This window comes from Dermochelys coriacea, chromosome 9 (genome assembly GCF_009764565.3).
Source record: "Dermochelys coriacea isolate rDerCor1 chromosome 9, rDerCor1.pri.v4, whole genome shotgun sequence".
Lineage (NCBI taxonomy): Eukaryota > Metazoa > Chordata > Testudines > Dermochelyidae > Dermochelys > Dermochelys coriacea.
The window spans coordinates 77082992-77110507 of record NC_050076.1 but is presented as its reverse complement, the minus strand read 5'-3'; the positions used below and the strand labels follow the sequence as shown (position 1 = coordinate 77110507).

Here is a 27516-nt window from a genome sequence, read left to right as displayed (position 1 = left end):
GTCGTCCTTCAGGATAGGTTGTAGATCCTTGATGATGCATTGGAGAGGTTTTAGTTGGGGGCTGAAGGTGATGGCTAGTGGCGTTCTGTTATTTTCTTTGTTGGGTCTGTCCTGTAGTAGGTAACTTCTGGGTACTCTTCTGGCTCTGTCAATCTGTTTCTTCACTTCAGCAGGTGGGTATTGTAGTTGTAAGAACGCTTGATAGAGATCTTATAGGTGTTTGTCTCTGTCTGAGGGGTTAGAGCAAATGCGGTTTCATAGTAGAGCTTGGCTTTAGACAATGGATCATGTGGTTTGGTCTAGATGAAAGCTGGAGGCATGTAGGTAAGTATAGCGGTCAGTAGGTTTCCGGTATAGGGTGGTGTTTATGTGACCATCGCTTATTAGTACCATAGTGTCCAGGAAATGGATCTCTTGTGTGGATTGGTCCAGGCTGAGGTTGATGGTGGGATGGAAATTGTTGAAATCATGGTGGAATTCCTCAAGGGCTTCTTTTCCATGGGTCCAGATGATGAAGATGTCATCAATGTAGAGCAAGTAGAGTAGGGGCATTAGGGGACGAGAGCTAAGGAAGCGTTGTTCTAAGTCAGCCATAAAAATGTTGGCATACTGTGGGGCCATGCGGGTACCCATCACAGTGCTGCTGATTTGAAGGTATACGTTGTCCCCAAATGTGAAATAGTTATGGGTGAAGACAAAGTCACAAAGTTCAGCCACCAGGTTTGCCATGACATTATCGGGGATACTGTTCCTGACAGCTTGTAGTCCATCTTTGTGTGGAATAGGAGAGGAGCTCTTTTGAAAACCTGGTGCTTTATCTCTGGCAGGTGCTCAATAGCAACTGCCCCATAACATATCAATCACCAATTCCAATTGCCTTACAATATGAATGTGTTTTGCAGCAAATGAAAGTTGAGGAGGGTGTAATCATAACAAGGCCCAGACTACATTGGAAGCATAGCTAGACTGGATCTTGTAATTACAAGGTATTGGCTAAAGCAAGATGGCACCTTGGCAGGAAGGTTTGTATCTCTACAACTACTAGCCATTTGCCTCAGACCTGGTCTACAACAGGGTTTCTTGACAAAAATATTCCTGCCATTGCAAACACAGATTCAGCTTAACTAGTGATAACAGTGATGAAAGCCCTAGTGTAGACGAGGCTAGTAGAGAGGAAGGATAGTGCAGTGGTTAGAACACTAGCCTGAGACTCTGGAGATCTGGGCTCATTTCTCACCTGAACCACGGACTTTCCTGCATCACCTTGGGCAAGTTATTAGTCTCTCTCTCTCTCTCTCTCTCTCTCTGTCTTTCTCCATTCATTATCTGTAAAATGGGGACAATAGCACAGGGGTGTGGTGAGGATAAATACTGAAGATTGGGAGGAACTTAGGTGCTACAGAGATGAGATCAATATAAATATCTGAGATAGACAGACAGACATCTGCCCTCGTCCACCAGTGTACATTACTGTTATTGTTTATTTGCATTGCAGTAGTGCCTAAGAGCCCTAGTCATGGACCAGAACTCCACTGTACTAAGCACTGTACAAAGAGTACAAAAAGATGGTCCATGCCACAGACAGTCTAAGTAAAAAACTTTAAAGTTAGACCTGCTGTTAGCAGGGCTAGACACTGTGGGGTTAAATGCTACCACAGCCTATTTTGACACTAAAGTTGACACCTTTGGCAAAATTCTAATCATATGGACGCAGCCACAATCCCAGAATCTCTCAGATCTCCGTGTCAGCCGTGTCAGCCCTTTTGATATTTTCAATGGCTCCCCCTGTAGCTGTAAAACATTTCATTTATATTCCCTCTGGGGCATTTTGTTTGAGTGTGAGGTTACAGGTCATTGTTGCCCCTTTTCGTCTGAGTGGTTAGCCAGACTGGGTTGCTTACATTAGGAGGAGAAATTGGTGATGGAGTCAGGTATTTCTCTGGTGCAATCCTGTTTATTTACAGAGAATCTACATAAAGTCCTGTTTCCCTGAACACAGTTGGAACAAACAACAGCAGGCAGTTTCCTTGCTCAGAAATCAAAGTCTGCCTTTCCAGCAAATCCTGTGCCCAAAAGGAACTCAGCCTCTTGACTTCCTCCAAGACCATGCTCACAGCTGCTTTCTCCTAGCTTTCTGCTTCTCCCAGGCACAGACATACATGAGTGTAATCAATCAGTCCCCCAGCACCTGCAGTTAGTCCCCAAGAAAGCCCCTTAACACAGCATAGCTTCTGCTCAGGCCTTGCCTTGCTACTCATTGTCTTGGGTGGTGGCTTTCTATTGTTTCAGCTACCACTGCACAAAGAATCATTCAGTTTTCCTTCCATTTAGCCTGAATGAAAGGTGGTTGACTTCAACTAAGTTTGCAATTGATCTATAAATCAAAGACATGCTTGATGACAGCCATTAACACCTTCCAGCGTAACATGTAGTTCATTAAGTTCATGCTCCACAAAAAAGTGTAGCCTACTCCTTATTGCACCAAATACATCAAAATAATTTTGGGCCTTTTCAATGGACTCTTGACAGAGTCAAAATTTTCAGTTGAAAATTTCAACAAAAAATTATTTTTTCATTTTCATAATTTTTTGGAGGGGGGAGGAATTCTCCCCAACTCTAATAAAAAGATTTCCAACTATCTTGTTACTTGTTCTTTTCCCTAAACAACACAAACTCTTTCTGCACAAAGAATATGGCCCAAATTGTTTACATATAAAACAAAATATCTGCCATCTTTAGTAAAGTCCCTATGATGGATTAGTGTATCATTGCATCTCTATCATCAAACTACCAACTACATTTGTTTCTGTGAATACCATTTTGACTGTAGACTGCACTGTACCTTTACTGTTGTCTTTTAACCTCTGCCTTGAGCTGAAAACACCAGGAGGTGTCAGGAGAAATCCCTGCACCCAGCAGAGGGCTCACAATGGAAAACAATCCAGAGTTGTTTACAGGATGATCTTCCATCAAATAGAAGATCAATAAGACATGAGGTGGTCGCCATCCAGAGGATCCCATTCTACCAGATATAACCAAGCAACGGATCACATGAAAGGTACTTAAGGCTGCTCAGGGTGGTGAACACCTGACAGCGGGAACTGTAATTTATAAAAAGGACTCGCTCCAGCAAGGCATGGGGAGTAGACCAGGCCCTGAACAGACAAGGTAGGGCAGGAGGAGACAAGGAATCTTGGACCTCCTGAAAAGACAGTAGCCAAATCCCAAGAAGCTCTTGGAGAGGTCAGGAAACTGAGGCAGGGGCTTGCATGCAGGTTTTGTTTTTCTGCAGCTCTCTATATCTCTTTTGCTATTCATAAATCATGTGTGTTTAGAAATTCCTTTGCAGAGTCTTTGTTACTTGTTTTCATTGTCACATAGTCCCCATGAAGGAAACAGTAAACCAGAGGGTCCTCAGCTTTTGTCCATTGTTACTGAGGAGGTTTGGGAGAGCAGGCCACAGTGCTGCCAAGTAGGCAAGTCATTCATCCAGTTTTAACCCAAACAATCCTTTTTTTGGGTGGTTTGTCCCCTGTCCGATACTGAGGCAAAACTAGAGGTGACTTTGTCCTATATCAGGCATGGGGCACCATTTTGAAGAGCACCCCATGCATGCTGCTCCACTTCCACTGGCGTGACCTCACATTCACCATGCATAAGAAATCACGTTCTTCAAAATGGCATCCTTCATATGGCGTGACCTCGTATGCACAAGATCATGCAGGCGGGGACAAGGACATGCCAGCAGGGGTGGGCCCTCGCCATTCCCAGAAGTACCGGCACATCCAATATTCTGGGAACGCGTGGGTGGCCACCCTACCCAACTGCCACTTAATGAAAGTCACTGGATGAGCCTTAAAAAGTCATTAGAATAGCACAAAAAACAACACCACAACTCCAGAGAGCCTGTACAAATAATCATGCACTGAGTCTCTGTCTGTTCAGTGGCAGAAGCAGCCACCAGGTGCTTCTCAGCCTTCCAGTTTAATGCATGCCACAGCGAGAGGGAACAGAGCAGTAATGGTCAGTTACCTGCAGCTCACCACCCCCACAACACAGCTTGGGGTCTATTCCCCTTGCACCATTCCCGAAGAGAAAGAGGAAATCCACAACAGGAACGATCACATAACAGTTCCTACCAAATGCCCCCCTCTTCCTCTCCCGACCCCACCCTATCCTGCCAAAATCTAAGCTGCTCTCATCACACTAAAAAGCTTGCTCAGGCTCTGACATGTGCAGAGCACTGTGTGCATTAAAAATAAAAAGCCTTGTTGGGCATAATTATAAAACAAGAGGTGAGCGGGGCAGAGCTGGAGTCATTAAAATAAAGGATCTTCAATTGCAAACAGAGTTTTTTCCCTCCCCATCACCTCCTTTTACATGGCCTATCAGCCACCCACCTCCACAAAGAATAAATTAAATGGAAATTAATTTCCTGTGGCCACTAAAGAAGGCTGACTTTTTTTGCCTTACATCTGCCATATGTTCAGCATCTCCAGCGCAGGAGATCACGCTGCAGCTCAGCATCAATCACTGAAGGCAACAAGTTGAAGTGGAAATCCTGTGCCAGTTGGCATTATTTTTTTAATTTTTAGCCATGCATGCAATGCACAGTCCAGGCAAGATTTCTGTCTCTGAGCAACTTGCAAAATGTATTGCATCCCATCTTGAGAGTTGGAGGGGGAGGGAGGAGAGGGAAGAGCTGCTAATGTGCTATTCATTTGATCTTGCACAAGGGGGAGCTTTTGAGATTTCCCTCTTCCCTTCCCCGTGTACAATCTGACAGGCATGAAGAGGTTCTGGCAAACCACTCTTAACTCTGAGCAAGAAAAAATCCCTGCATACATAGGCTATTAAACACACACACACACACACACACACACACACACACACGTGCGCTTTCATGCTGCAAAGAATTCACCTGTGCCTGGGACTAGCCACTGGGGGAGGAAGGGGAGTCCTGTGCTGGTTGAAGTGCTATGCTTTCTTGCTGCTTAAAAATACTCCACTGCCACACAATGAAGTTTTCAGGAGCAGCAGACAGGTTGAGATTAAAGAGTAAATTCAGTAAACAGAGTAGCCATCAAAGGGCTTTTTGAACACTCCACCTTGCACCCAATCTGGTGCCCTCCCGTGTACAAGTGCCTTCAACAACAAGACTGCTCTAAAAAAGTCCAAACTCAGCCCCTCCCCAAGCCCAGGCAGGCATGTCACCGACTCTTTTCATTCCATATTTAAGATTATGGAAAGTTACCAAAATGTCACCAGACTAGATTACAAGTCACAGCTTAGTGACTTGGGTCAGAGTTCAAGGCCAGAAGTCTCCACAAGATCATCTAGTCTGGCCTCCTATATATCCCAGGCCACCACCAGCACCCGCATACTAAACCCCACAACAAAATGAGACCAAAGCATTACAGCCCACAGGAGATTACGCTATTGTGTGCCACAGGTGGAGAATAGGAGGGACCGAGGTGCTTGAGGCCCCTGCAATGGCAGGGAAATGATTAAGATACAGCCAGATAATCTTGGCAAGTGACCCACACCCACATGCTGGGGAGAAAGGCGAAAAACCCCCACAGTCACTGCCAATCTGACCTGGAGAAAAATTCTTTTGCAACACCGCACATGGTGATCAGTTAGACCCTGAGCATGTGAGTGAGAACCAGCCAGCCAAGCACTTCAGTGACAGAATGCTCAGTGTCACCTCAAAGCCCTGGCCCACCCTTCACCAGTATCCCATCTCCAGCTGTGACCATCTCTAATACTTCAGAGGAAGGAGATCTTAAAAAACCTCCCAGAATACATTACATGGGGAATCCCTTCCTTAACCCCAGTCAATGACCTCCTGAAACCCTGAAGCATGTGCTTTAGGAATACAAGTCATAAAACGGAAGTGAACCTTGAGGCTGTTGAGCCCTGCTCCCTACCACCACAAGCAAAGCTTGAAATATCTCCAGCAGACCTAAAAAGTTGCTAGATCTTCTTTGCCTTGTCCTGTCAGAGTTGGCAGCTTTTGTTCTTTGTCTCCAAGTGTTCTTGTCAAGTGCGTCTTCGAAGCTGACATACCAACCTCCTTCATGTGCTCCTTCAGCATTTCAAACCACTTTTTTCAGGTCTTCCTTATGCTCTTTGTCCCATGACTAATAGCTCTTGTACTCTCTAGCCAATATATCCCACTTCTCATTGTCCCCTCACCCAGCCAGCTCAGTCAATACTCCCTCAAGCTTTTTGATGATGGGGCTACCTATAATATGGTTTGTACTGTTTCATTGCGTAGCCCATCAGTTCTCAGACTTCAGAGTAATACTTCATATTTCTAGCTTCAGCTACAAGAAAAAGACATTCATACAAATAGGATGAACACACTCAGTAGATTATAAACTTTTTAATGATACCGTACAAGAGACCTTTTGCATAAAGCATATTCCAGTTACATTATATTTACACTCAAGCATATTTCCATAAACATATGGAGTGCCACATCACAGTTTGTTTTACTGTTTCATTTGTACTGTTCACACTGTGAGCTATGGAGCCTTTCATCCTTACAGTTGTCCGTTTGAATCCAGTCCAACTCAGCAGAGACTCAAAGTTGCTCCAACCTAGAGGATGCCCAGTGGTCTCTATCCAAGAGGAGGTTAATGGGTCCCAATTCCAGCTTGCTTGTTGCAAACCCTCACTATACGTAGCCCTAGGTTGTAAGTTCCACTGTGCAGGTTTGTACAGTGCCTGGCACAATACAGACCCCATCTCAGTTAGGTGCTCTGTCTATAAGAGCTCCTGCAGTGAGGACCAAAATTGCCTTACTCACTATACGTTTGTGAGGGTTGGCAACTCTGCAATTGTCAGACAAACTTTGGGAGTAAGCGGGGGAATTAAAAAAATCAGAAGACATCCAACCGCCCCGCCCCCTCCCCCAGATTTAATTGTTCTTCATTACTTTTTCAGAGGGGGGTGGTGAGTTAGACTTCTGATTTTTCAACTTTTGTGGTTGTTTATCTGGTGTTACTGGATGGGCTAAAGTAGATGGTTCTTTAAAGCATCCTAGGATGGTTCTAGGCCAGATTACAATAATTATTTTACCCTGATAGTGCCCAGTAGTTTTGTCTGAAAATCCCACATATACCTCTCTTCCATTTGTAAAAATAAGTGCTACATGAGGACTGGCACATGCACAAGCATTGAAAATGTGACCCTTAATATTAATCGGTCTTGTGTGCTCATGTACTACTAGAATCAGGGCTTAAATTCAGCCGGAGCTATCCAGAGCGGAGAGCTCCAGTAAATATTTTCAATCCCTCTGGAGTTTTCATAGCATGTTGGAGCAGGGACGGGTGGGGAGGGAGGGAGGGAGCAGGGAGGCCTCTGGGAAATACTCTGAGAATTTTAAACCCTGACTAGAATAATCTCATTAGAATTTGCTACATCACTGAAATCATGCAGCAAGTAAGTGTAGATTTCTCTAGTCCTGCTACATGGGCTGCATTTTTTATTATCTAAATGATGCCATTCCACAGCATATGTCCATTGCCAAATTTAATTTCTTTGCACATCAAACAGTGATCTCAACCAGTTTTAGCTTGGCTGATGGCCAATATACATGGAAAGGATATTTTACAGTAGGAATTTTAATTTTGCCTCTTTAGCAGACTTAAGAATCTTAATATTGCATTTCTGAAAATATTGGCCCAAGTTAATCCCTTGAGTTGAGCTGTACCAGTGATGAAACTGTACACTAGGAATGTTTAGCATGGTCCTTCTTTACATTCAATTAATTGGGAAATCAATTTGCTAAATGAAATATTTAGTCATAAAATTTTATTTTGTTTACATACAAGGAGTCATTTACATTTAAAATTTACAGACTTAATGGTCTTTTAGATGAAGTCTCACCTGTTTATTAAACAGTATAGATGCAGAAAATCTCTCTATTGAGAATAATTATGAACTAATTTTATCCTATTCGATGGGACTAAAGACCAATCTGGAAGATATATATCTTCCTGTTATTTCAATTTTAAATTATTCAAGCAGACTCTGAATCTAGCTAATACTGGTGGGTTGTTAAAGGGGACACTCAGGCTGTGCACAACTTTAAAGTATATTGCATTTAAAATACAAAATCATTTCTGTGTCATTAGTTTTCCTTGCCCTCTTACTAAATATTCGTGATATTATTGTTTAAATAAGCACTGTCTCCTATGCAGCTAGGCTTCTTCTCCTTGCAATGGTATCACAAATTCAGTACTGTGACTTTTCTGCAGGATAATTTCCTTGGTGACACACTGTAAAAACATAGGATTTTACAGCTTCAGCGTGGAAGCTGGGTCATTAGGGAGAATGATGTTAAATCAGAAAAGTGCCATTGTCAAAGTCTTATGGGAAATCCATGCTGGACTGTGGGGCTAAGTACCCAGACAGAAATAATCAATCACTCTGTATGTCAGGGGCAGGGCCCATCTTTTTGCTCTGTATCTGTGTGTACAGCATGGAGTGCAGCAGAGCCTTGGTCCATGACTGCCGTTCTTAGACGCTACAGTAATATAAATAAAGAAGGTGCAAGTAAGGCAGTGAAACATCCCTGGCTGGGCAAGGGAACTCTTCTCTATGTTCTAGAACTCATGCCCCCTTCAGCTCCTTCCAATGCCAGTACCACAGGCTCATGGCTCTGCTGGGCAGGGCCCCAGAAAGGAGAGAGATAGAGCTTGCTTTCCGCGCTACCTTGGAATCTACAGCTTTTCAAGTTTACCTAAGGATCACCCTCTCAGGGCATCGTTACTTCTCAATGGCAGACCAGAACATAGGGCCACATGCTGCAGTCTGCAAAATGGCCTGGTATTTGGTACCTAGTATTTGAAAGTTGCACTCTGCTAAGAGCAGCTATGAGCATTTCCCTTGAAGATTTGTTTAAATATCAAGGGTATTTATGTACATACAGGGACCATATTACAGTCTAGAGAGTAGAGTAACTAGCCCTGCCTGGGAATAAACTTCAGCATTCACATATCTATTGCTAAGTCAAGATCCTTAAGGGGCAGGAGTTGCATCCAGCTTTGGTCCTTAGAACAGCCCCAGGCAGTTACTGATGTCTTTAGGATTCAGTCTCTTCACCACAGTCAAGCTACACGTAAGTGGTGAAGAATGCTGCTGTGACAATTTCATGTCTGCTACTAATTATCGTATTTTCCTTTGATGAAACCTTTTCACATGAAACATTTACATTCCCCACTCATTCTCTCCAGGAAAAGAGTGTTGTCATGCATCTTTAACTTTTATCTTGCTGACTTTTATAGGCATATAATCAAAAGCTTATAATCATCTTGGAACGTGACTCAGAGTTGTGCATATAATTTGTTGCCAACTCTTTACAATAGCAACAAAGGGAGGCTATTATATGATAACTTAATAACAGGCATCTTTATGATCTCTTTGAAATACAAGCAGCAATTACCTGCATTTGCACTACACAATAGGATTTATTGTACTAGCATCCTGGGAAAAAATATGGAAATACCCTATTGCCCTAAACTTCAGGGTTCATCAGAATCCAGTATATTCACAGCAAGAAATAGTGATATTTTTCTGTATAAGAGTGGAGTCCAAATAGGACCTCTTTCTGGGCCAAATCTGGCAACGTGTGAACGTATGAAAAAAGTCTCTAGAAAACATGTGCCACCACCTTATTCCGAGTACATAAATGTGCACTTTCTTAAACTATAATAATCAAAATAACACATGCAAGAGTCATCTTTTTTTTTAATGTTTTCCTCAGTAGATTTTCCTACATCTTTTTATAAAAGAAGGAAGGTGGGAAAAACAACTTGCGATATGTTATTGGGATTCTCTGACTTTTCCCCATTTTAGTTTCATTCCATCAGACCTTTTCAATTTTCATTCTTTTCCCTTTATGCTTTAATATTTTCATCCCTTCTGTCCTCTTATTCTCCGAGTTGCCAAACTCCAAAGAAAACAAATTAAGGGTTGGAGTTCTCTCTCTTTGCCACTTTCCTTTCTGCTGACTCCACACTTTCTTCATCACATCACTTCTTCCCTATTATAAAGTTCCCCTCTGTCTCTCTCTTTTCTTCCCTTCATCCCTTTGTCATGGGGTGCAGCACTCACTGCTGGCCTGGAGTCTCCTCCTGGTCACTCTGGCAATTAACTCGGCCCTGTCTGCAGTTTGCACGCCAACGTGCTCTCCCCCCTCTAGTCTGCAGCCCTTCTCTCAGCCCCAGGAACTGCAGTGTCCTCTTTGCAATTCAGCCCTCTAGCCAGATCACTCAGCGTTCCCCCTTCCGGGGTAGCAAATTCCCTTCTCCCTCGCAGTTCTAGGAAGTCTTCCCTTCCACTGCCTCGGTGCCACTCCCTCAGTGGCTGGTAGGAGAACCCAGGCCCACCCTCTACTCTGGGTTCCAGTCCAAGGACCCACAGCTCAGCAATTCTGGGCTTTGCCCTCTCAACCCTCACTGCTCCTTCCCTAGACTGCTTCCTAGCAAACCTCCTTCCCTTTCTCTCTCTGGGTGTACCAGCCTCAAACCCTCCTCCTTTTCCCCAGGGAGTGACTGCTGCCTGCTTTCCTGAAGCCTTCCCCAGCAGCCCCCGTCTGTTGCCAACTACCTGTCTTTATACATGCTCCACCTGTTCCTGCACAGCTGAATCTGTTTTTAATTAGTTCCCTGCTCTCTGGCTCTTCCTATAGGTGCAGCCTGTGGAGTTGATAGGAGTGAAAGGGGTTAAGGTGGCCGGGCAGGCCAGTGTGGTCACCCCATCCCACAACTCTTCCCATCACTCCAGTAATCTTGCCCTCAACTTTCCTTTCCCCTTACAGCACGGAAAGCCAGCTGCTCATTCCTTATTTTGGGTCTTGGGAACTTCCGTGGTCCTCCAGCACCATAAAAATGTACTAACACAAGCTATACAGATGTTGGTGCTCTGAAGTTAGCTTGTCTAACCTGGCCCTTTGACTCCAGACACCCACACAATCCCTGCAGAGCCAAAGAGAATTGTCTTTAAAATCGTTTTGAAATTCCATCACTCCCATGTAAGTAAGAGAATCCCACACAGGTATCCATGTTCATGAATAGTGCACAACAGTCAGGAGGTCAGAGCAGGTGGTTTGTGGGAGATGCTTAGAAGGTGGATAAGAACTTTATACAAAACCTGTAACAAAATTACAGGTGAGAGACTAAAGAATGAGGACAGCATCTGCTCCTCCCATTGGTATAGTTCTTGGAGAAGGGCTTCAACGTGCCAGATAATCTTGGATTTATTAGTCTATTGGCCATCCTGCAGAAATCCAAGACCAGCTGGAAGAGTCAAATGGAGGCCACCAGCATTTCCATTAGAATGGGTTTTTACCCTCATAATTCCATGCCCCTTGGAAATACCATGTGCTCTGCTAACTAGATAATTCACAGTATTTTGCTTTAAATTGTAACTGGTACAATGCTAAAAATCTTCTTCCAAAAGCACTTGGGCAAACTAAAACCACTGTTGGAAACTCTGCTCACTTTGTTCCTCAAAATAACATCACTCTAAAATGTGATATTCACCCTGGGGCTGGGAGCCAACACAAACCTATCTTCATCATATAACACCATGTTGTGGCTGCGTGAGAGGGTAGGGGAAGTTGGGAGCCCTGCCTTCCTGCTCTCTGAGATTGAAATAACTGTCCCAGGGTGTGGTCTATAATGTAGCCTCCCAACCTACTCCTGCGTTGTAGTTGTGAGTGAATTTAATCTCCCCAAGTCCTTTCATGCTTCCTCCCCGGAAGCCAATACGCCACAAATTTCATTCTAAATGAGCAATTTGCAAATTAACGGTATTAGAAAGTGCTAGATTATCCCCTCCATTCCCATAAACAGAGGTGACCCAGACCTAACGTTTCTGAGCAGGGTCAGCTCCACAGCATTGTTTCCTTTCTCTGACCTGACAGATGCCACTAGCGAAATGCTCCACAGGGAACAAGCTGTTCAGCATTACTCTCCACTCCTAAAAGAGGGAGAAATGCTGGTTAAGGTTGTAAGCTGCTGAGGGAGGAGGGGGGTCCAGTACCATGAGACCTGCCACAGTGGAAAACTTCCACAGCAGTGACTTGGAGGAAGCAGTTGCCATTAATACCTGGGCAGAAAATGCTGCTAGGAAGCATGGATGTCCATGGTATTCTGTGCCCTTTCTGTGCCAGGGTCTGCTCCTCTCCTGCTGACAAAAATTCAAAGGGCACTCCAGGCATGAGAACTGATTGTATTTCCTTTCCCCCCATGCTGGCTTATCTGGTATGGCCCAAAGATCTTAAATAAGGAATGTGGGAGCTTTCCATCAACCAGTCAACTGATGTTCCAATGATTACTATAGTATAAAAAGAATAATTTTCTCTAACTTCAGTGTAGAATTATCCAGAGCTAAATCAAAAGGTGAATTTTTGCTATGCTTAGTTAAAGCTCTAACTAGTTCACTTGTCTTTATAATGTCTAAACTGTTTAATAAGTAATGCAAAATCAAAATAAGATTTATGGTTTTTTATTAAGACAATCCCACAGCTGGAAAAATGAAACATCCTAAATTACATAAGTGACTTCAAAAAAACGCTAGAAAAAAATCTTTACAAATGTACATTTTTACAATACAAAAACTAACAGCTCGTTGCATATAAATATTACATTTGGTCTGCCATCAAGTGGCATTAAAAATCCCTGAAGTATTCATTTAAAGGGACCTGAGATAGCGGATGTGAAGATATGGGCATAAATATCCCCTTGAAAAATCAATACAGGAACTAGACACATCAGTTCAATTCAGTTTTGTGCGTTTTTGGTGGAGTATTTTAAACTGTCAAGAACACAGAAATGTGCGAGGCTAGACAGCACCATTTCATTGTTCCAAGCCCCTCAACTGTAAAAACTGATATTTCTAAATGAAGTCTACTGTAATGATTCTTATGTAAAGAATGAATAACATATATTAATATTCCTAGGGAAAATTTAAAAAATCAGCCTTAGAGATACGAGTATGTTGGGTGAATGCCACTTATTGAGAAAGCATTTTGAAAAACTAAGTGGGGTATCTGTCGGTCAAAAGAAAACTGTAAAACCACTATGAATGGTAACACCATATAGCACAGAAACACCAAATTTATCTTGCATTCAAACAGACCCTTTCGTTCTCTAACACTTCAAGCGCTCTCCCTCTTGCACTGCCCTTAGCTTCACAAATATTTAATGCACCCAGAAACCGGGAAGGTATGCACTATCTTCTTATTTATAAGAGACTCAGAAATTGTTCTAATATGCCTGGAAGTTTAAATATTTTATGATGAATTCACAAAACATAACTGTCCTTATCTAACAGGAGCATTAGTTTGTTTGCATTTTCAGCATCAAATGCTGAACTTAAAAGTTCTCATTTAAACACTCTTATCAGATTTGAGGTACCCACATCCATGCATATATATGTAATAGCACCATTTTCATACTAGAGTTAAGGCTGTGACAGCAATTCCACTGGAAATCTAATTTTTCAGGGATTCATAGCAGTTGCAGAAATTTGCTGTGGGCTGAACAATACATAGTAAAAAACGTACAAGCTTCCACAGGTCTTTGTGTTTCTATCACTAAAAAGACAATTTTTTAAACCAAAATTTTGCAGGCTATTACTTACTTACATAAAAGAGGTTTTTTAAAAAAAAAATGTGTAAACATTCGATATACTAATATTTGAAAGTTAACTACTGCACAAGTGCAGTAATTTGCTATAATACATACTTGTAAGAACATGACAGCTTCCTACATTACTAAATATAAATTTATCCATAGATTGTTAACTGCTCCTTCAGTCTATCAAGTAAATAATTAGCATTTTATAAAACTTGCCATGACAGTTTAAAAAAAAAACCAAAAACCAAACACACCAAGAAATGTAAACACAAAAATACATTTTAAAAACATTAAAGTTGTGATACAGACCAACAATAGGATACACTAAGTTAAGGCTGATAACATCCTTAACCTAAAACTGGTTTGTTTACTCTGTCATCCTCTGCACAGGTTAAGGGTGAATTATTAGTCTTGAGTGAGTCATTAAATGCATTTTCTCATTTTAATACTGCATGATTTGGAATGTTCATCGAACACATTATATAGACATCTAGGAGCCATATTTTCAAATATTTACCAATATTCATCTCACTTTTAGTAGTCAGCTCCTCAAAAACATTGTCAGAAGCAATACATTTTAAATTTTCTTTCCTTAATTTTTAATTACTGTACATGGATATTTTACCCATCACACACCTGACTTCAATTATATTCAGTATTTATATACTATACAGTTTTCATATTTATGTGAAGAAGAAATAGCTAGGTCTACATTTATTTTTTCATCATAAGGGAAGTTGATTAAAACAAACAGTATAAAGAACTCAAACTGAAATCACCCACAAGTTGGTTTCCTAACTGTAAAAATTTTTGCCTCCTCTTACTTTTACATATCACAATTCTTGTATTATAAATATGAGAGATAATTTTCCTACATGGCTCGTTTTTCAGGTGAATTACTCCTCTAATTTTTTTTTAAAATAAAGAAAACATACCATTGTGTCTCTCCTTTTTAATCTTTGCTTTGCAGTTTGTGAAGTTGTTAGGTTTGAAAGTGAGGGATTATTGCAGACTTGAAGCAGATATAAATACAGATAGGTCTGAGTTAACTTCCCCACCCAGTTCGGTTAATATACTTTACTTTTGTCCTAGCAAGACCTTGCTATTGTAGGGCTCAAGCCTGCGCAGACTATAGCTATGAGCAATTTTATTTGCATAAGAGGGCCCATTGCTTTCTTCTTGAATAAGTCTTTGCAGAATTGAGCCCTTAGCCCTGAACATCTACTGTGTGGAAATAGTCAGTCATTCAGGATATTGCTGCATTTTGTAGGGTTTGTTTGTTTTTAAAAAGGAGTACAAGTGGGGATAAGTATGACACCAGAAAGGATGTGATATTGAGACAGAAGAGGGATACTTCATTGGGAAGCTTGAGTACACCTCATGCTCTGTAAGTATGACAAACAGCTAAAAAGGCATGAATCCTCTTGACACTGACACAAAATGAAAAAAGGAGTGAAACATAAATCAGATACTACAATGATGCATGCTGTGTAAGAACCTGAATCAAGTAGTATAGATTTCTTTCAACTGAAAGGTCTCATGACAACCCAAGATTTACTCCCTTTTCAAACACACACACACACACACACACACACACACACACACACACTCTAAAGGCAATGGAGAAAACACTTTTCAGATTAATTGCCTAATACTATTCAGCTATTTTCAGCATTTCAGAATGCTTCATGTACCATAAGAGATTTTATTTAATATTCAAAAACTCTCTCTGGCCCCCCCCCCCCGGCCCCCAAATTAAACAGATAGATAACCTAAACCTTCAAAATATACCATGCTGATTGGTGTTTGTGATGCTGAGTTGTAACTGAATATTCCAAAACGCAGGTGAAATTGTATGCTAATTCCACTATCTCGGACACTGGAAAAGAAACACATGAGCTTTACAGGTGTTACATTAACTCACGTTCAGATAAAGAAAACGTGATAATTCAGATAATAGCATGAAACAATTTATATGGGAGGTCAGGTGAGACCTAAATTTTTAATTCAAATGGTCAGACCTGGCCTGTACTTTTACCTCAGAGTGTGCAAACAGTACTTGCTCTGATTTGAGTGTTTACACTGGTGTAAATGAAGACCTAAACTGCAGGACAATGGAGAATCAGGCCCAAGAACTTTCTACATTTCTATTCATTTACTACTAACACTTTTGGAAGGAGTATTAATAAGCAAAATATGGCAAAAAAAAAAAAAAAAAAAAAGCTTGACTTGAATTTACAGGCAAGTGACTTTAGGTGGACAGGTGAGAAAGAACCTAATGTATTCCTAATGGCCCAGCAACAGCATCAGAGTTTAAGTTTCAGCTGTTCCTGCTGACACAATTCAGGGGAATACGATAGAGTGCAGGAGCATCAGCACATGCAGGCTCTTGGGTGAGGACAGAGAAACAAAGAATGGAAGGAAAAAGGGATGGAACAAAGCCACAAAACCAGAAGGGGACAGAGCAGAGACACGCAAAATAAGGGAAGGCAAAATGGAAGTCTGGGACTGGGCTGAAGGCCTGGTGATAGCGTATCAGCGTTCAGGGCGAAGCTTGGGCCTATGTGCCTGCAGGAGCTGGGCATGCTGCAGAGGTACTAAGTTGGTATTCAAAACACACAATAATCAAACACATTCTCAAACGTTCAGCCCCCTCCTCTTGTGTGTGGGGGGAGAGGGGGCAAAGGAACCCTCCAACACCCACAAATCAAATGTAGCTGCTGGCTGGCGGCTCTATTTGCAGTCCTGTTTCCTAATGCTGGTAATGGGATGCCCTCAAACTGCTGACACTAGGGAGTGAGACCATTCAAAACTTCCATAAACATTCATACCCATTTCTGGAGAAAGCCTGGTACTTGAATATTTACTAAGTATCAGCAATCTACGGCCCGACTAGGGACTTTGTTAACCATTATTATCTTAAATATATGATCAAAACACCTTCATACACAAGTATTAAAAGGTGGACCCAAAAAGAAGTTATTTTTGGTTAAAACTGTATGAATAAAGACATTGCTGATGATTCTGCAATGAAGTCGGGGTGGACAGAGCTCTGTACCTGCATGGAACCCCATTGACTTCAATGAGGCATTATATGGACACAGAAGTTTTGGATTGGGGTCTGAAGGACTAGGCTGCAACCCTTTTGGTGCAAGGGCTATTCTTGTTTCATTGCTCCTGTTGCAGCTATCAGGGTAAAATCAAGTGTCATGCAGCTTTAATTAAGTGGCTTCTAATTGAATTTAACGCCCAAGTAAAAGAAAAAAACTGTCCAACTTACTACACAGTTATTATTCATCCACAGAATGAGGCTGAGAAAGAAATCAAATGACTAAATTAGAAGAAAAAAAATCCAGATACAAAATCAAGTAAAAATAGCATTCAAAAATATAAGTTATTTCTTTCATGCTTATAAAAAGGTTTTCATGCACAAAATAAAATAAAATTAAAAAAATTCTCATTCTTTACAATAAGCAATAGCTCTGTTGTTCTAGCACACCCTGCTGTCTGGCTCTTAATCAAATAACACATTTTAGATTAATACTTACACCACAGCAAAGTGCTGTTTTACTGTTATCTTCACAGTACTTCATTACATATAAAAGATACATTTAAGAACATATTTAATCTTATTCTAATTGTTGCTAAAAATACATTTAAACTTAGGAAATCATGATTTTTTCAGGAATCCATGTTTTTCCTCCTCCCCTTCCACCCCAAATAAATTAATAATTACAGTTTTAGCCAGCCAGAAATATATGAACAGCATTTCTTCAGAATCTCAGGACTTTAGCATAGGAATCTTAGCATTCATATTGATTAAAAAGAACTTTGATCTAAAAAGTGTATGATTATGTCTAGGAACTGACATATCCATGTTTTTCCTGGTTACGTGGACATGAGGACCAATAACTCTAGGGAAGAATACAGTATGTATTCAGAAGAAAATGTAAGATGATAGGACAGGCATTTGCATTTGTAGCCCAATACAGAGCTAGGAGATCCTCTGTATCCACTTCTTTGTTAAATGGAGCATCTGAGTCATGCCCAGAAATTAGTTTTGGCATAATCAGGACAACGACTGTAACAAAGAGTATGAGAGATTTTTACTGTAGCATAAATTCAGATCATTACTATATACTACTTAGACTGCTTTCTTCTCCCCATTCCCAAGCCTGACGACCCTCAAAGCATTTGTTCCAGTTATCTTGCAAGTGACTAGAACTGTTGCAAAGAGAGATCAGACTGATAATATTTGTCATTAAAAAAAAGGCCAGAAACAAATCTATTTATGTATGAGAATATACACTTCATTGTTCCTCCCCTCCCCCCGCCCCACAGGTTTTCCAGAATTATTGACCAACTTTTAGAAGTTGCATATTGAGGAAGAAATTTCAGAATTTCATCCCTCACTTATTTCGATTTCCAAATCTCCTCTCTCATCCCTTTTTCTCGTGTAATCAATGACTCACTATCTCAACTCAGCTAGAGATGTCAGCTAGGTGTCTCTTCCTTGGTCTAACAAGACAGAGTCCCACAACTCTTTTAACTGGACCCTACAAAGTAGAAGGCTGCAACTCTCCTTCTCACTCCACAAGAACAAGCATGTTCCAATTAATTAAACACAGTCAGTCATTCAGTCTGAGGAGCAAGATACAGAGTAACCTCCTAACCCTACATTTCCCTCATAGCATTGCATACTGTATTATTACTGCCAGAATGAGTGCAAGTTATTATTTTTCAATGCAACATTTACAAGGTAAGAGTACAGTACAATGTGAATTCTCTTCTGGAAGCTTGAGCTACAATGACTCTTGTCAATTATATGAATGGAAATTTATCAGTAATGATACAAAAATATGAGTAGCCAGTAGAGACACGATAGCTCAATTTAGGTTTCTTTGAACGTTTCAATAATCAAATTAAAAACAGAAACACAGACTTTCATTGAATAAGCGATACCAGAAATATGTGAGAGTCCACTGGCTGTTTGCCCAACAAATTACCATCTGCTAAAAGCATATTAGGCTTGTGAAAGCTTTGATAGCTACACTAAGGTTAGTTTCAGAGTGTCAATATGATGAAGAAATGGTTTCTTCACAATTTGAGCAATTCCATCCCTGCTATACTCATTCTTGCCTCTTCTTCAATAAGTACTGCAGAATAACATCTATTTTCTTTTAAGTTTCCAGTAGTTGTAAACAGAGGTAGCTGAGCTACTATTAAGACATGTAATGCTGTGAAGAGGAGAAACCTTTCAAATGTTGAAATTAACCCTTTGCTGCACAAATCTCTATTAATGCTATAAAAATATGAGAGGACAAAAAGAAAATAGATGCAAGTAACTTTTGCATTTGGCACCTTCTGTCTAGATATTCATACTTCTCAAGTATTCTCTTTTTAATAAAGTTAATGCACACATTAGGACACACCACATCAAAGGTTTGCTACATATTTACAAGGCACCAACCCTTTTCTCACTTTTTACATGAATTACGAACCAACAGAACGCATTTCAACCCCCCCTAAACTGTAGTATAAACATACTTCAGTTCAGCACAATTCATGAAAGTTTGGCCTGGGAAGATTAAAATAATCCAGATCCTTCTTACAATATAGAAACGGTAAACATTTTATAGCTGCCTTTAGGATTGGTGTATTGTGCAAAAGTTATAATTATTACTGTGTATAAGGATTTATGACAAACCATATAAAAACTCTGTAAGAAGGTGCTATTTCTATAATACAAAAAAACAAAACAAGGGAGAGATTTCATAATCATGATTCAAAATGTCATGCTATTATTGAGAAGCTGGAAGCTCCTTGAAACAAAATAAACTCGTAGTGCGTGGGGAAGAATTTCTGTAATTTAAGGACTAATAAGTAAGGCTTTTTTTTGACCAATGAAGTGTGGCAATCTGACGTCTTAAAACAAATGTATACTGGCATAATGGAAAAGCACCACTGTAGAAGGTGAGTGGAGTCCCCCCACAACTTGCTTGGTAGATTTTCTGGTAAAATCCCTGCAGTAGAAGGCCATTGAAGTTCATTTGAAATTTTTCCAAGATTTTTATCAGTCAATAATTCCATCCCATGAGATGGCTGACCCTGGCTTTTTCTGTCATTTTCCGCACCCTGCCCGATCTGGAAGTACCAAGATTCAGAGGATCCTCGGTGTGCACAAAGTTGTCGTTATCTGAATCATCATTATATAAAACAGTTCTCCTGCCCTCATTCCTTGTTTTAATTCGTGGTGGCCTACTGAATCGTCCTCCAAACATATTCTCACCAAATCGGCCACCAAACAGATTCTCAAATTCATCCTCTGCCATTCGTGCACGTTTGGCTCTGGTTGCTCCTCGTGAAGCTCCTCTACCTCCCCTGCCTGCTCTTCTTCCTCCCCTGCCTCCTCTTCTTCCTCTGCCACAGCCTCCTCTTCCTCCTCTGCTCCCTCTTCCCCCTCTGCTCCATCTACCCCATCTGCCCCATCTACCTCTCCTCCCTGTCCCTCTGCCCTGCCAATTTCTTTTCCCACTAGCAATTTTCCTTTTAATTTTTCTTTTGGGTTTAGTTTGCACAACTTTACTGTAGTCATGATCTCCATCAATGTAATCCTGATCTGTTCTAGAGGTTGATTCAGAATCTGAATCAGAGCCACATCTGCTTTCAGAGCTTGAACTGGATCCTGACTCCCCACTTTCTGATGAAGATAAACCAGGTTTTTCTTTTAATTCTCTCTTCTTCTCCTCTTCCTCTAGGTGTTCCTCCTCTTCTGAGGCACTTACTAACTTTCTCTTGACTGCTATCCGAGGCTCTCTGCTATCACCATTTGTAAGTGGTCCATCAAGAGATTGATCTAAACAAACACAAAAAAACAAATCCCTTGTTAACACTGTGATAAACTTAAATCTGAACTGCAGCAGTTCAAGGGAAAAATTCTTTTCAAATATAAAAAGGATTTTCTATTAAAATTTACATTTCTCTCAAATAGTTTGTGCTATTAGCCCTCATCAAACATCTGTTCTCTAAGGCCCCAATCAGCATTTCAATACATACTTAATATTACGCATGTGCCGAGTCCAAATGAAATCAATGGGATTACTAAATACTGAAAGCTCAGCACATGCTTTAGTGCCTTTGCTGTGTTAGGGCTTAAAATATTTCTCCTTTCACAGTTAACATATGCTGCTTGTGAAGGCTGAAAAATCACATTAATCCTGGAAAAGTGAAGCCTTACCCCATAACAAACACCACATTTTTGTAAGTGCACCGTAACATAATAGCAATTTGATTTACAAAAATATTCATATGTTGAGAAAGGTGTGTGTACCCTTTAACAGTTTCACAAGAGTGAAACACTTATACCTGTTCTAGCACAGCTTTGTGAAAATTCTAACCACTGTGTAATACCAGATTTAAAAAAAAAAAAAAAAAAAAAAAGCCATGAGCTAATCAGGACATTTCTGTTCAACTTTTAAAATATTTTCCCCCCTTTTCTTCAGCTTTAATATGCCAAATAAAACATCAGCGGTTTCCTAAAAGCCTTTGGGAAACTCCTAACTTCCTTTGAGAATTATCAACTTTTCCCATCTTGGTAACATTTTAGGGGCATTGGTTGAATCTTTGGAGAATATTTATCCCATAGTTTAGATAACAGATTTCAGAATTGTAAAAAATGTGTCCCGAAACATGTCAAAGCAGGGAAATAAACTCAATTTAATATAGCACTCAGGTGGAGAGATCACAAGTACATTTTGCTGTTTGAAACAGCAGGGTTTAAGCCCACTAAGTAACTGTTTCAGCAGCAGGGTTCACTCTAGGGTTGCCAGATGTCCAGTTTTCTACCGGAAAGTCCAGTCAAAAAGGGGACCTGGCAGTGTCTAGTCAGCACAGCTGACTGGACACTAAAAGTCCGGTTACCAGAGTAATCGCGATCAGCCTCCACACCAAGACAGCGGGAAGAGCAGCAGCTGCTCAGCTGCTAATGGGGAGAACTGGCTGACTCCTGGACCCAGGTACCGGAACCATCGCTGCTCGAGGGGAGATCCTGTCTGCCCCCCTCATCCGTACTGCTGTGCCCTCATTTTCTTGCCTTGGACCCTCACTCTGGGGACAGACCCCACCCCACTGTGCCCCGATTTCCCCACCCCAATCACACACACACCGTCCCGCTGCTGCCAGTTAATGATTCCCCCAATTCTACCGCCCCCTTTCTGCCAGTTGGTGCCCCCACCCACAGCATGCTCCATCAGTTCCAGGTAGTCATCCCCTCATGCCCCCACAATGCCACTTACTGCTCCATCCACACCCCCAGAACCCCTCACTAACATTTACTGCTCTCCCTAAAATTCTAGTGCCCACACACAGCATTTCCCCTCAATGCCAGTTAGTGCTCCTACAATACCAGCACCCCGCAATGCCAATTACTGCACCTACATACACTTGGGAAGTAGGGCAAGGCTACTTTTCTGTGAGTTATCAAGAGTGTCGATTAATAAATTTCTATTCAAACAATATTCTCAGATGCCTATTCTAGCAACAGTTTTTAAAACAAGTTTGATTTAAAATACAATACTTTCCTAAACAGCCAAAAATCACTTCCCAGCTTTTCAAAGAACTATTTAGACACCTAAAAAGACTTGATTTCTACAAAAACAAATCTTAGTGTGCCTAATACACCAGAAGCCATAAAATTTGTAACAAATTTAGAGATTCTAAAACAGAAACAAGATGATTATGAGTATGGAAAATGGGCCGGGTAGTTAGCAGCACCTGACAAATGGTTTGCTACATTTTATAGCAGAATTACATATGCTGCCAGGTTTGTTTGGTACAATCTTGAGATTTTATGTTTTAGCAAGGCATTCTTGTTTGTATAGCTGAAACTTGCCTTTTCTAAGTTTGTGGAACTTCTCATTCACCCTCGCCCTAAGAAAAAACTCAAATTCCTGTACCGTTTGGTATCTAACAACACGTAGAAAAGAGGTGGGATAGGCTTTTAACCAAATTATAGGAAAATTTTTAAACTTTTTTTTGGATGTTAATGGCGGTGGTACATCTCACTTAATGTAGATGCACTTAAATGTGTTTAACCCTCATTTAAATAAGTTTAATTTAATTTAGTAGTTTACTAGTACATGCTAAACAAGGATTAAATGAGTTGAAGTGCATCTACATTAGGGAGTATCATCTATTTAACTACACAGACTTCAACATTAATTTAGCTAAGATTATGTTAGAAAAGTTGTACAGACAAGCCCTAAGTATTAGGACACAATTTCAAATACATGCACGTTGGGTAAATGTCAATATGTATTTGTATAATACCACACTGAATCAGTTTATTATGTTTGCTTCATTTGAGTTTACAATCAGGTCTCTCTTTTAAAAATAAAAAAAGTCCCTGAAAAAGTGTGTGGGGAAAGCCTATCTACAGAATAGGTGACACATTTAATGAACACTCCTAAGGATAGAGGTTTTTTTCTACATGATTTTTCTGTGGAGAATTTTGTTGTAGAAAGGCATCAAGTATGAGAAAAAAATTTTCCAAAAGGCAAAGAACAAACACTTCTTTAAAACCTGTCAAGCTGTTCTAAGTGTCAAAAATCAGCACCATCTTGCTCAATCACACCAGCTTCCTGGGAGAGGAGAGCGAGCAGAGATGCCCTGGGGGAAGATGCAGGGTAGGGGTGTCTGGTTTTCAGCAATTAGAAAGTTGGTGAACATAGTCCTCATGGAGATTGAGGAGCACACGGGAGAACTGTAGATTTATACCACAGATTGCAGCGCAGTAAGTGTCTACAGTAGTCCATAGATACCAGAAGCAGATTAATTTTCTAGTAAAACTAGTCATCCAAAGAAAGTATATAACTTCCAACCTTGTTTAACTGGTGTGGATTTACTCCTGACTAGTCTATTTTTCCCTGGATCAATGTTATTTCCATTTCGGTTCTGAGTATTTAACCCGGATGAGGATGGTTGGCCCTCTGTTTCTTCACCTATGGCTGAACCCAGAGCCTCCTCGGTAGTATCTGAAACTTAAAACAGGACATCATAAACTCAGACAATTTCCTTAACCTCTCCTTATACTGACGTGCTAGGGCACTGTGCAAATAATCAGATTTCACAGGTCCAAAATGGCTCAGTCTTTTCTTTAATTAATGCAGAGGAAACAAATTTTTGATACACTAGTAACTTACCAAGAACTTGAGGGATGTATCTAGTTTGCATGTAACCTATGCCAAACATACTTATATATACCAAAATCTTTAATTGTACAGCAATTAGATACTAGCCTTTGATAGATTAATACAACAAGCTTGTTTAAGATCAGCAATAAATACCCCTCAGCTTTTCTTCATACTGCGGTTATTAGGAAGCAGCAGTGGAAATACTTCAGGCACTCCTCTTTTCAGACTTTGGCTCGGCCATGTACACCATTTTTTATTCTACTTACCATGAGATGAAACTGAAGAGCTAGTCCTAGTCAAAGGCAGTGAGGTATTCTGGTTGATTTTAGGTTGCATCTTCACTTGTTTCTGTTTCCCTTTAGGGCTGAAGATATGAAACACCCCAAAAATATACAAATGTTAACACAAAAGGATTTAAAAAGCAAAAACACACATAACACTGTTACCAGATCATCAGTGTAAGTTTGATGTTTAAATGTAACATGGAGCATCTGATTTTTTGTCTCAAAGATTACATAGCTGTAATAATCAAATATATAATAAAGCAAAAATATTGGTGAATTTATTAAAGGAATACAACTGTTCAAAAACAAGATTTTATCTTGCTTTCCTAAAAGGAACATACAGTTTGCTTTGTTAAATGTGTTATAGAAATTAATATGGCTTTTATACAGCTCCTTTCACACTTTTATACAGCACCCCTCCCCTTGTTAGGATTACGTATGAGCCCCAGTGTTTAAACTCACAATCTGGTCACCCACAGGAGAGACTGTACTATAAAATAAGCCATATTGTTACTGCCTTCTTATCTGAACATTAATTTCCCCCTAAAACAGAGAATTTCAAAATATGCAGATAGTGAGTTTCATTATTAAGTTACCTGGATGCTCTGCTACTAGATGGTGAACTACTACTGCTCCTTAGTCGTTTTCGGTATCGTGGCCTATTTCTCTTCTGACACTGCATGGCCAACTTGTATTCAGAGATGATGTTTTTAATATGATTTTCAAATAAGGCAGATAGTCTAAGCGTCATGCTATAGATCTGGAGAAAGAAGTTATGGCCAGATTTACTGATTGCTCTAACTGTGGAGATCAATTTGATGCAAAACAATGTTGCAAAGATTCACAGAAATATATCAACCTCCAATATTCCAAAAGCAAAATCCATACCGACAGACAACTGCGAAAATCGTAACACATGTACTAGTATAAAGAAGTCATCTGTATTCTAGCTATAGAAATCAATAATGAAGTACTTCAGAGTTTATGGTCTTAAAATATAATTAATCTTATTTACTGTACAAACCAAATAGATGACAAACTAGACAAACAAGTAATGAAGTACCCCTAATAAGAAAGGATTAAAACAATGCATTAAACCCCCTGAAGTCTCAAGTGATGTTAAACATCACCCCCTCCCCCTCCCTTTTTTTTTTTTTTTTTTTTTTTTTTGCATGAAGTCAAGTTAAACCTATTTAATTAAAGGCTAGATTTTTGATTAGCCCCAATACAGCTGACAGAAAAGCCTGGTAAGTTCAGTGTAAGTACAGCCAAGGCATCTCACCCTCTGCACATCCAAGTTAGCGCTGCCTATGCCTCCGGCAGGAAGGAGGGAAGGACAGGGACTGCATATCTGATACTCCCCTACTGTGAGTGAGTGGAGAGGAAGGGGATGAGAGTGGGAGGAGCCAAAGCTTTACCTCCATATACAGTGGCTAGCAGATTGTATCCAGGTGTATGGAGGTAGGGGGAAGCTTTACCCCAAAAAAAGGGTGAGGTAATTTCCTCCACACCAGAACAAGAGGAGAACACTTAAGACTCTGAGGGTTTGTCTACATGGGGAAGTTAGTGCACGTTAAGGTAGAGTGTGAATTCAAAGTGCACTAGATATTCCATTCTAACTCCCCATGTAGACACTCACACTGCAATCCAAGTGTGCCCTTGGGAGGTTTAGCTTAATGCTTTTCCAAAGCGCATTAAGCTAATGCGCACAAGGGCACTATATTTATGGCACTAGCTACTGTAGACTTTTTCTCTGTGTAGACCATCCTGAGTCACAGCCCATTCCACATGCTCAGCGTGGGAAAGTGCAGCTATCTGCCACCCAATACTCAGAGCTCAGCCTAACAGCCCAGTCTAGCTCCAAACAGGTTTCATTCTTAATACCTGATGCACATTCCATTTCCTGCATGGCAGCGGTACCTGAAAGGGTAACCAGCATTCTTTCAAAATATGTTAAATGGTGGCATTAAATGAGTGTGCCAGGACAAGGGCATTACTTTTTAATATGCATTATTTTCCTGCATTACTAAAGATCATGCCTACATTGGTTTTGCTTGGCTTCTGGAAGTAGCAGTAGCATTACTGAGTTTCAGCTCTTGCATATATTACCAGAATAAAAACAGCTCCAACTTTAGACAATGTCAACAGATGAATTAAAAGTAGTTTTAGTAACTACACTTGCCAGTCTGGGTGACTTTACAACAACGACATTCCAAATAGAAATAGTATAAACACTATTATTTTTAGCCCCGCAGTGCGAGCCCAAGTCAGTTGATACAGGTTCTCCAACTTACTGCCATGGGTTTTTCCTGCAGTGTAGATATACCTATAGTATTTAGACCAGTAGTTCTCAACCCATGGCCCACTTGAGGCCCAATCAGCATGCCGCTGCAGCCCATGTGACATCCTAAGAGCCATACAGGTAGTATATATAGGGTGTGGATGCGGCCCACATACCACAAAGAGCTGCATATGCGGCCCACAATGGTAAATAGGTTGAGAACCATTGATCTAGACTATAACTACATTATTTCTGAATGTTGTGCCTGAAAGTTCTCAAGAAACTGAGACATAATCACCTGAAGCATGTTCTGGGAGGGCTTTGCAAAGGGAATTTATTATCCTAGGTCCTTAAAATGATAAAGACTTTTCATTTATATTTAAAAATATCATGCTATGACCTCCATCTGCACCTTCCAAGTGCCATTCATTCCTTATATGAAAGTGTGATTGAAGATCTTAGAAGAAATGGCCTGAGATGTCACGTATCCATGTTTTTATCGCTTACCCGTGATTTTTTATTAGGTGTGTAAGCTTTAGAGTTGCAGAATATTAAGCGAACATCCTTGTAAAATTCCAGAGGATTGGTGTAATTTCCTGCTTCCAAAGTTTCTTTCACAGTGCTGAAATCCATTGGAGTGTCTACAATATCTCGATAGTCCTACAAAAATAACGTATGTAATATTAACAACTAGGTAAAGTTATCACTAGCTGCCATGAACTGGTTAAGTAAACATTACATGTGTTTTGCTTCATGCCCCTGTACAGTCCAATCTCTCTCAAATTTATCCTAACCCACAAAATAATCAAACTGTTCCACAAACTCTGTTTTAGGCTAAATCTTCTAGCTACAAGACTCATATTTACAGATTCCAAGGGGCTTTGCTGGCACTCAAGGATTCACATTTCATCAGAGGTGAAAATGAGTTTAATGGGCTAATTCACGTTCCTCTATTCAGTCGCACTAACAGAATGTGTCTGGCAGTCTCTGCTCAAGAGATCATGAGATGTAGGAACAACAGGAGGGTCTGAAGTGCACTGACTGAGCTCCCTGAAGAAGGTGGCTATTTTCTGCCAGCCCTATTCCTGCTCAATCCAGGGCTACGG

At 40.5% G+C, this 27516-nt stretch overlaps 1 protein-coding gene across 1 annotated transcript in view; it reads right to left on the bottom strand.

The window, feature by feature from the left end:
* Positions 1 to 18545: 18545 nt before the first annotated feature.
* Positions 18546 to 27516, bottom strand: part of BRWD3 (bromodomain and WD repeat domain containing 3) — a 91370-nt gene continuing 82399 nt past the window's right edge. The window contains exons 36-40 of the mRNA XM_038416208.2: positions 26918 to 27070; positions 24726 to 24889; positions 24112 to 24209; positions 23534 to 23692; positions 18546 to 20511 (exon numbers count right to left, since the gene is read on the bottom strand). Coding sequence (XP_038272136.1) covers positions 19733 to 20511; positions 23534 to 23692; positions 24112 to 24209; positions 24726 to 24889; positions 26918 to 27070 — 1353 coding nt within the window. The 3' untranslated portion in view covers positions 18546 to 19732. The remainder of the gene's footprint in view (positions 20512 to 23533; positions 23693 to 24111; positions 24210 to 24725; positions 24890 to 26917; positions 27071 to 27516) is intronic.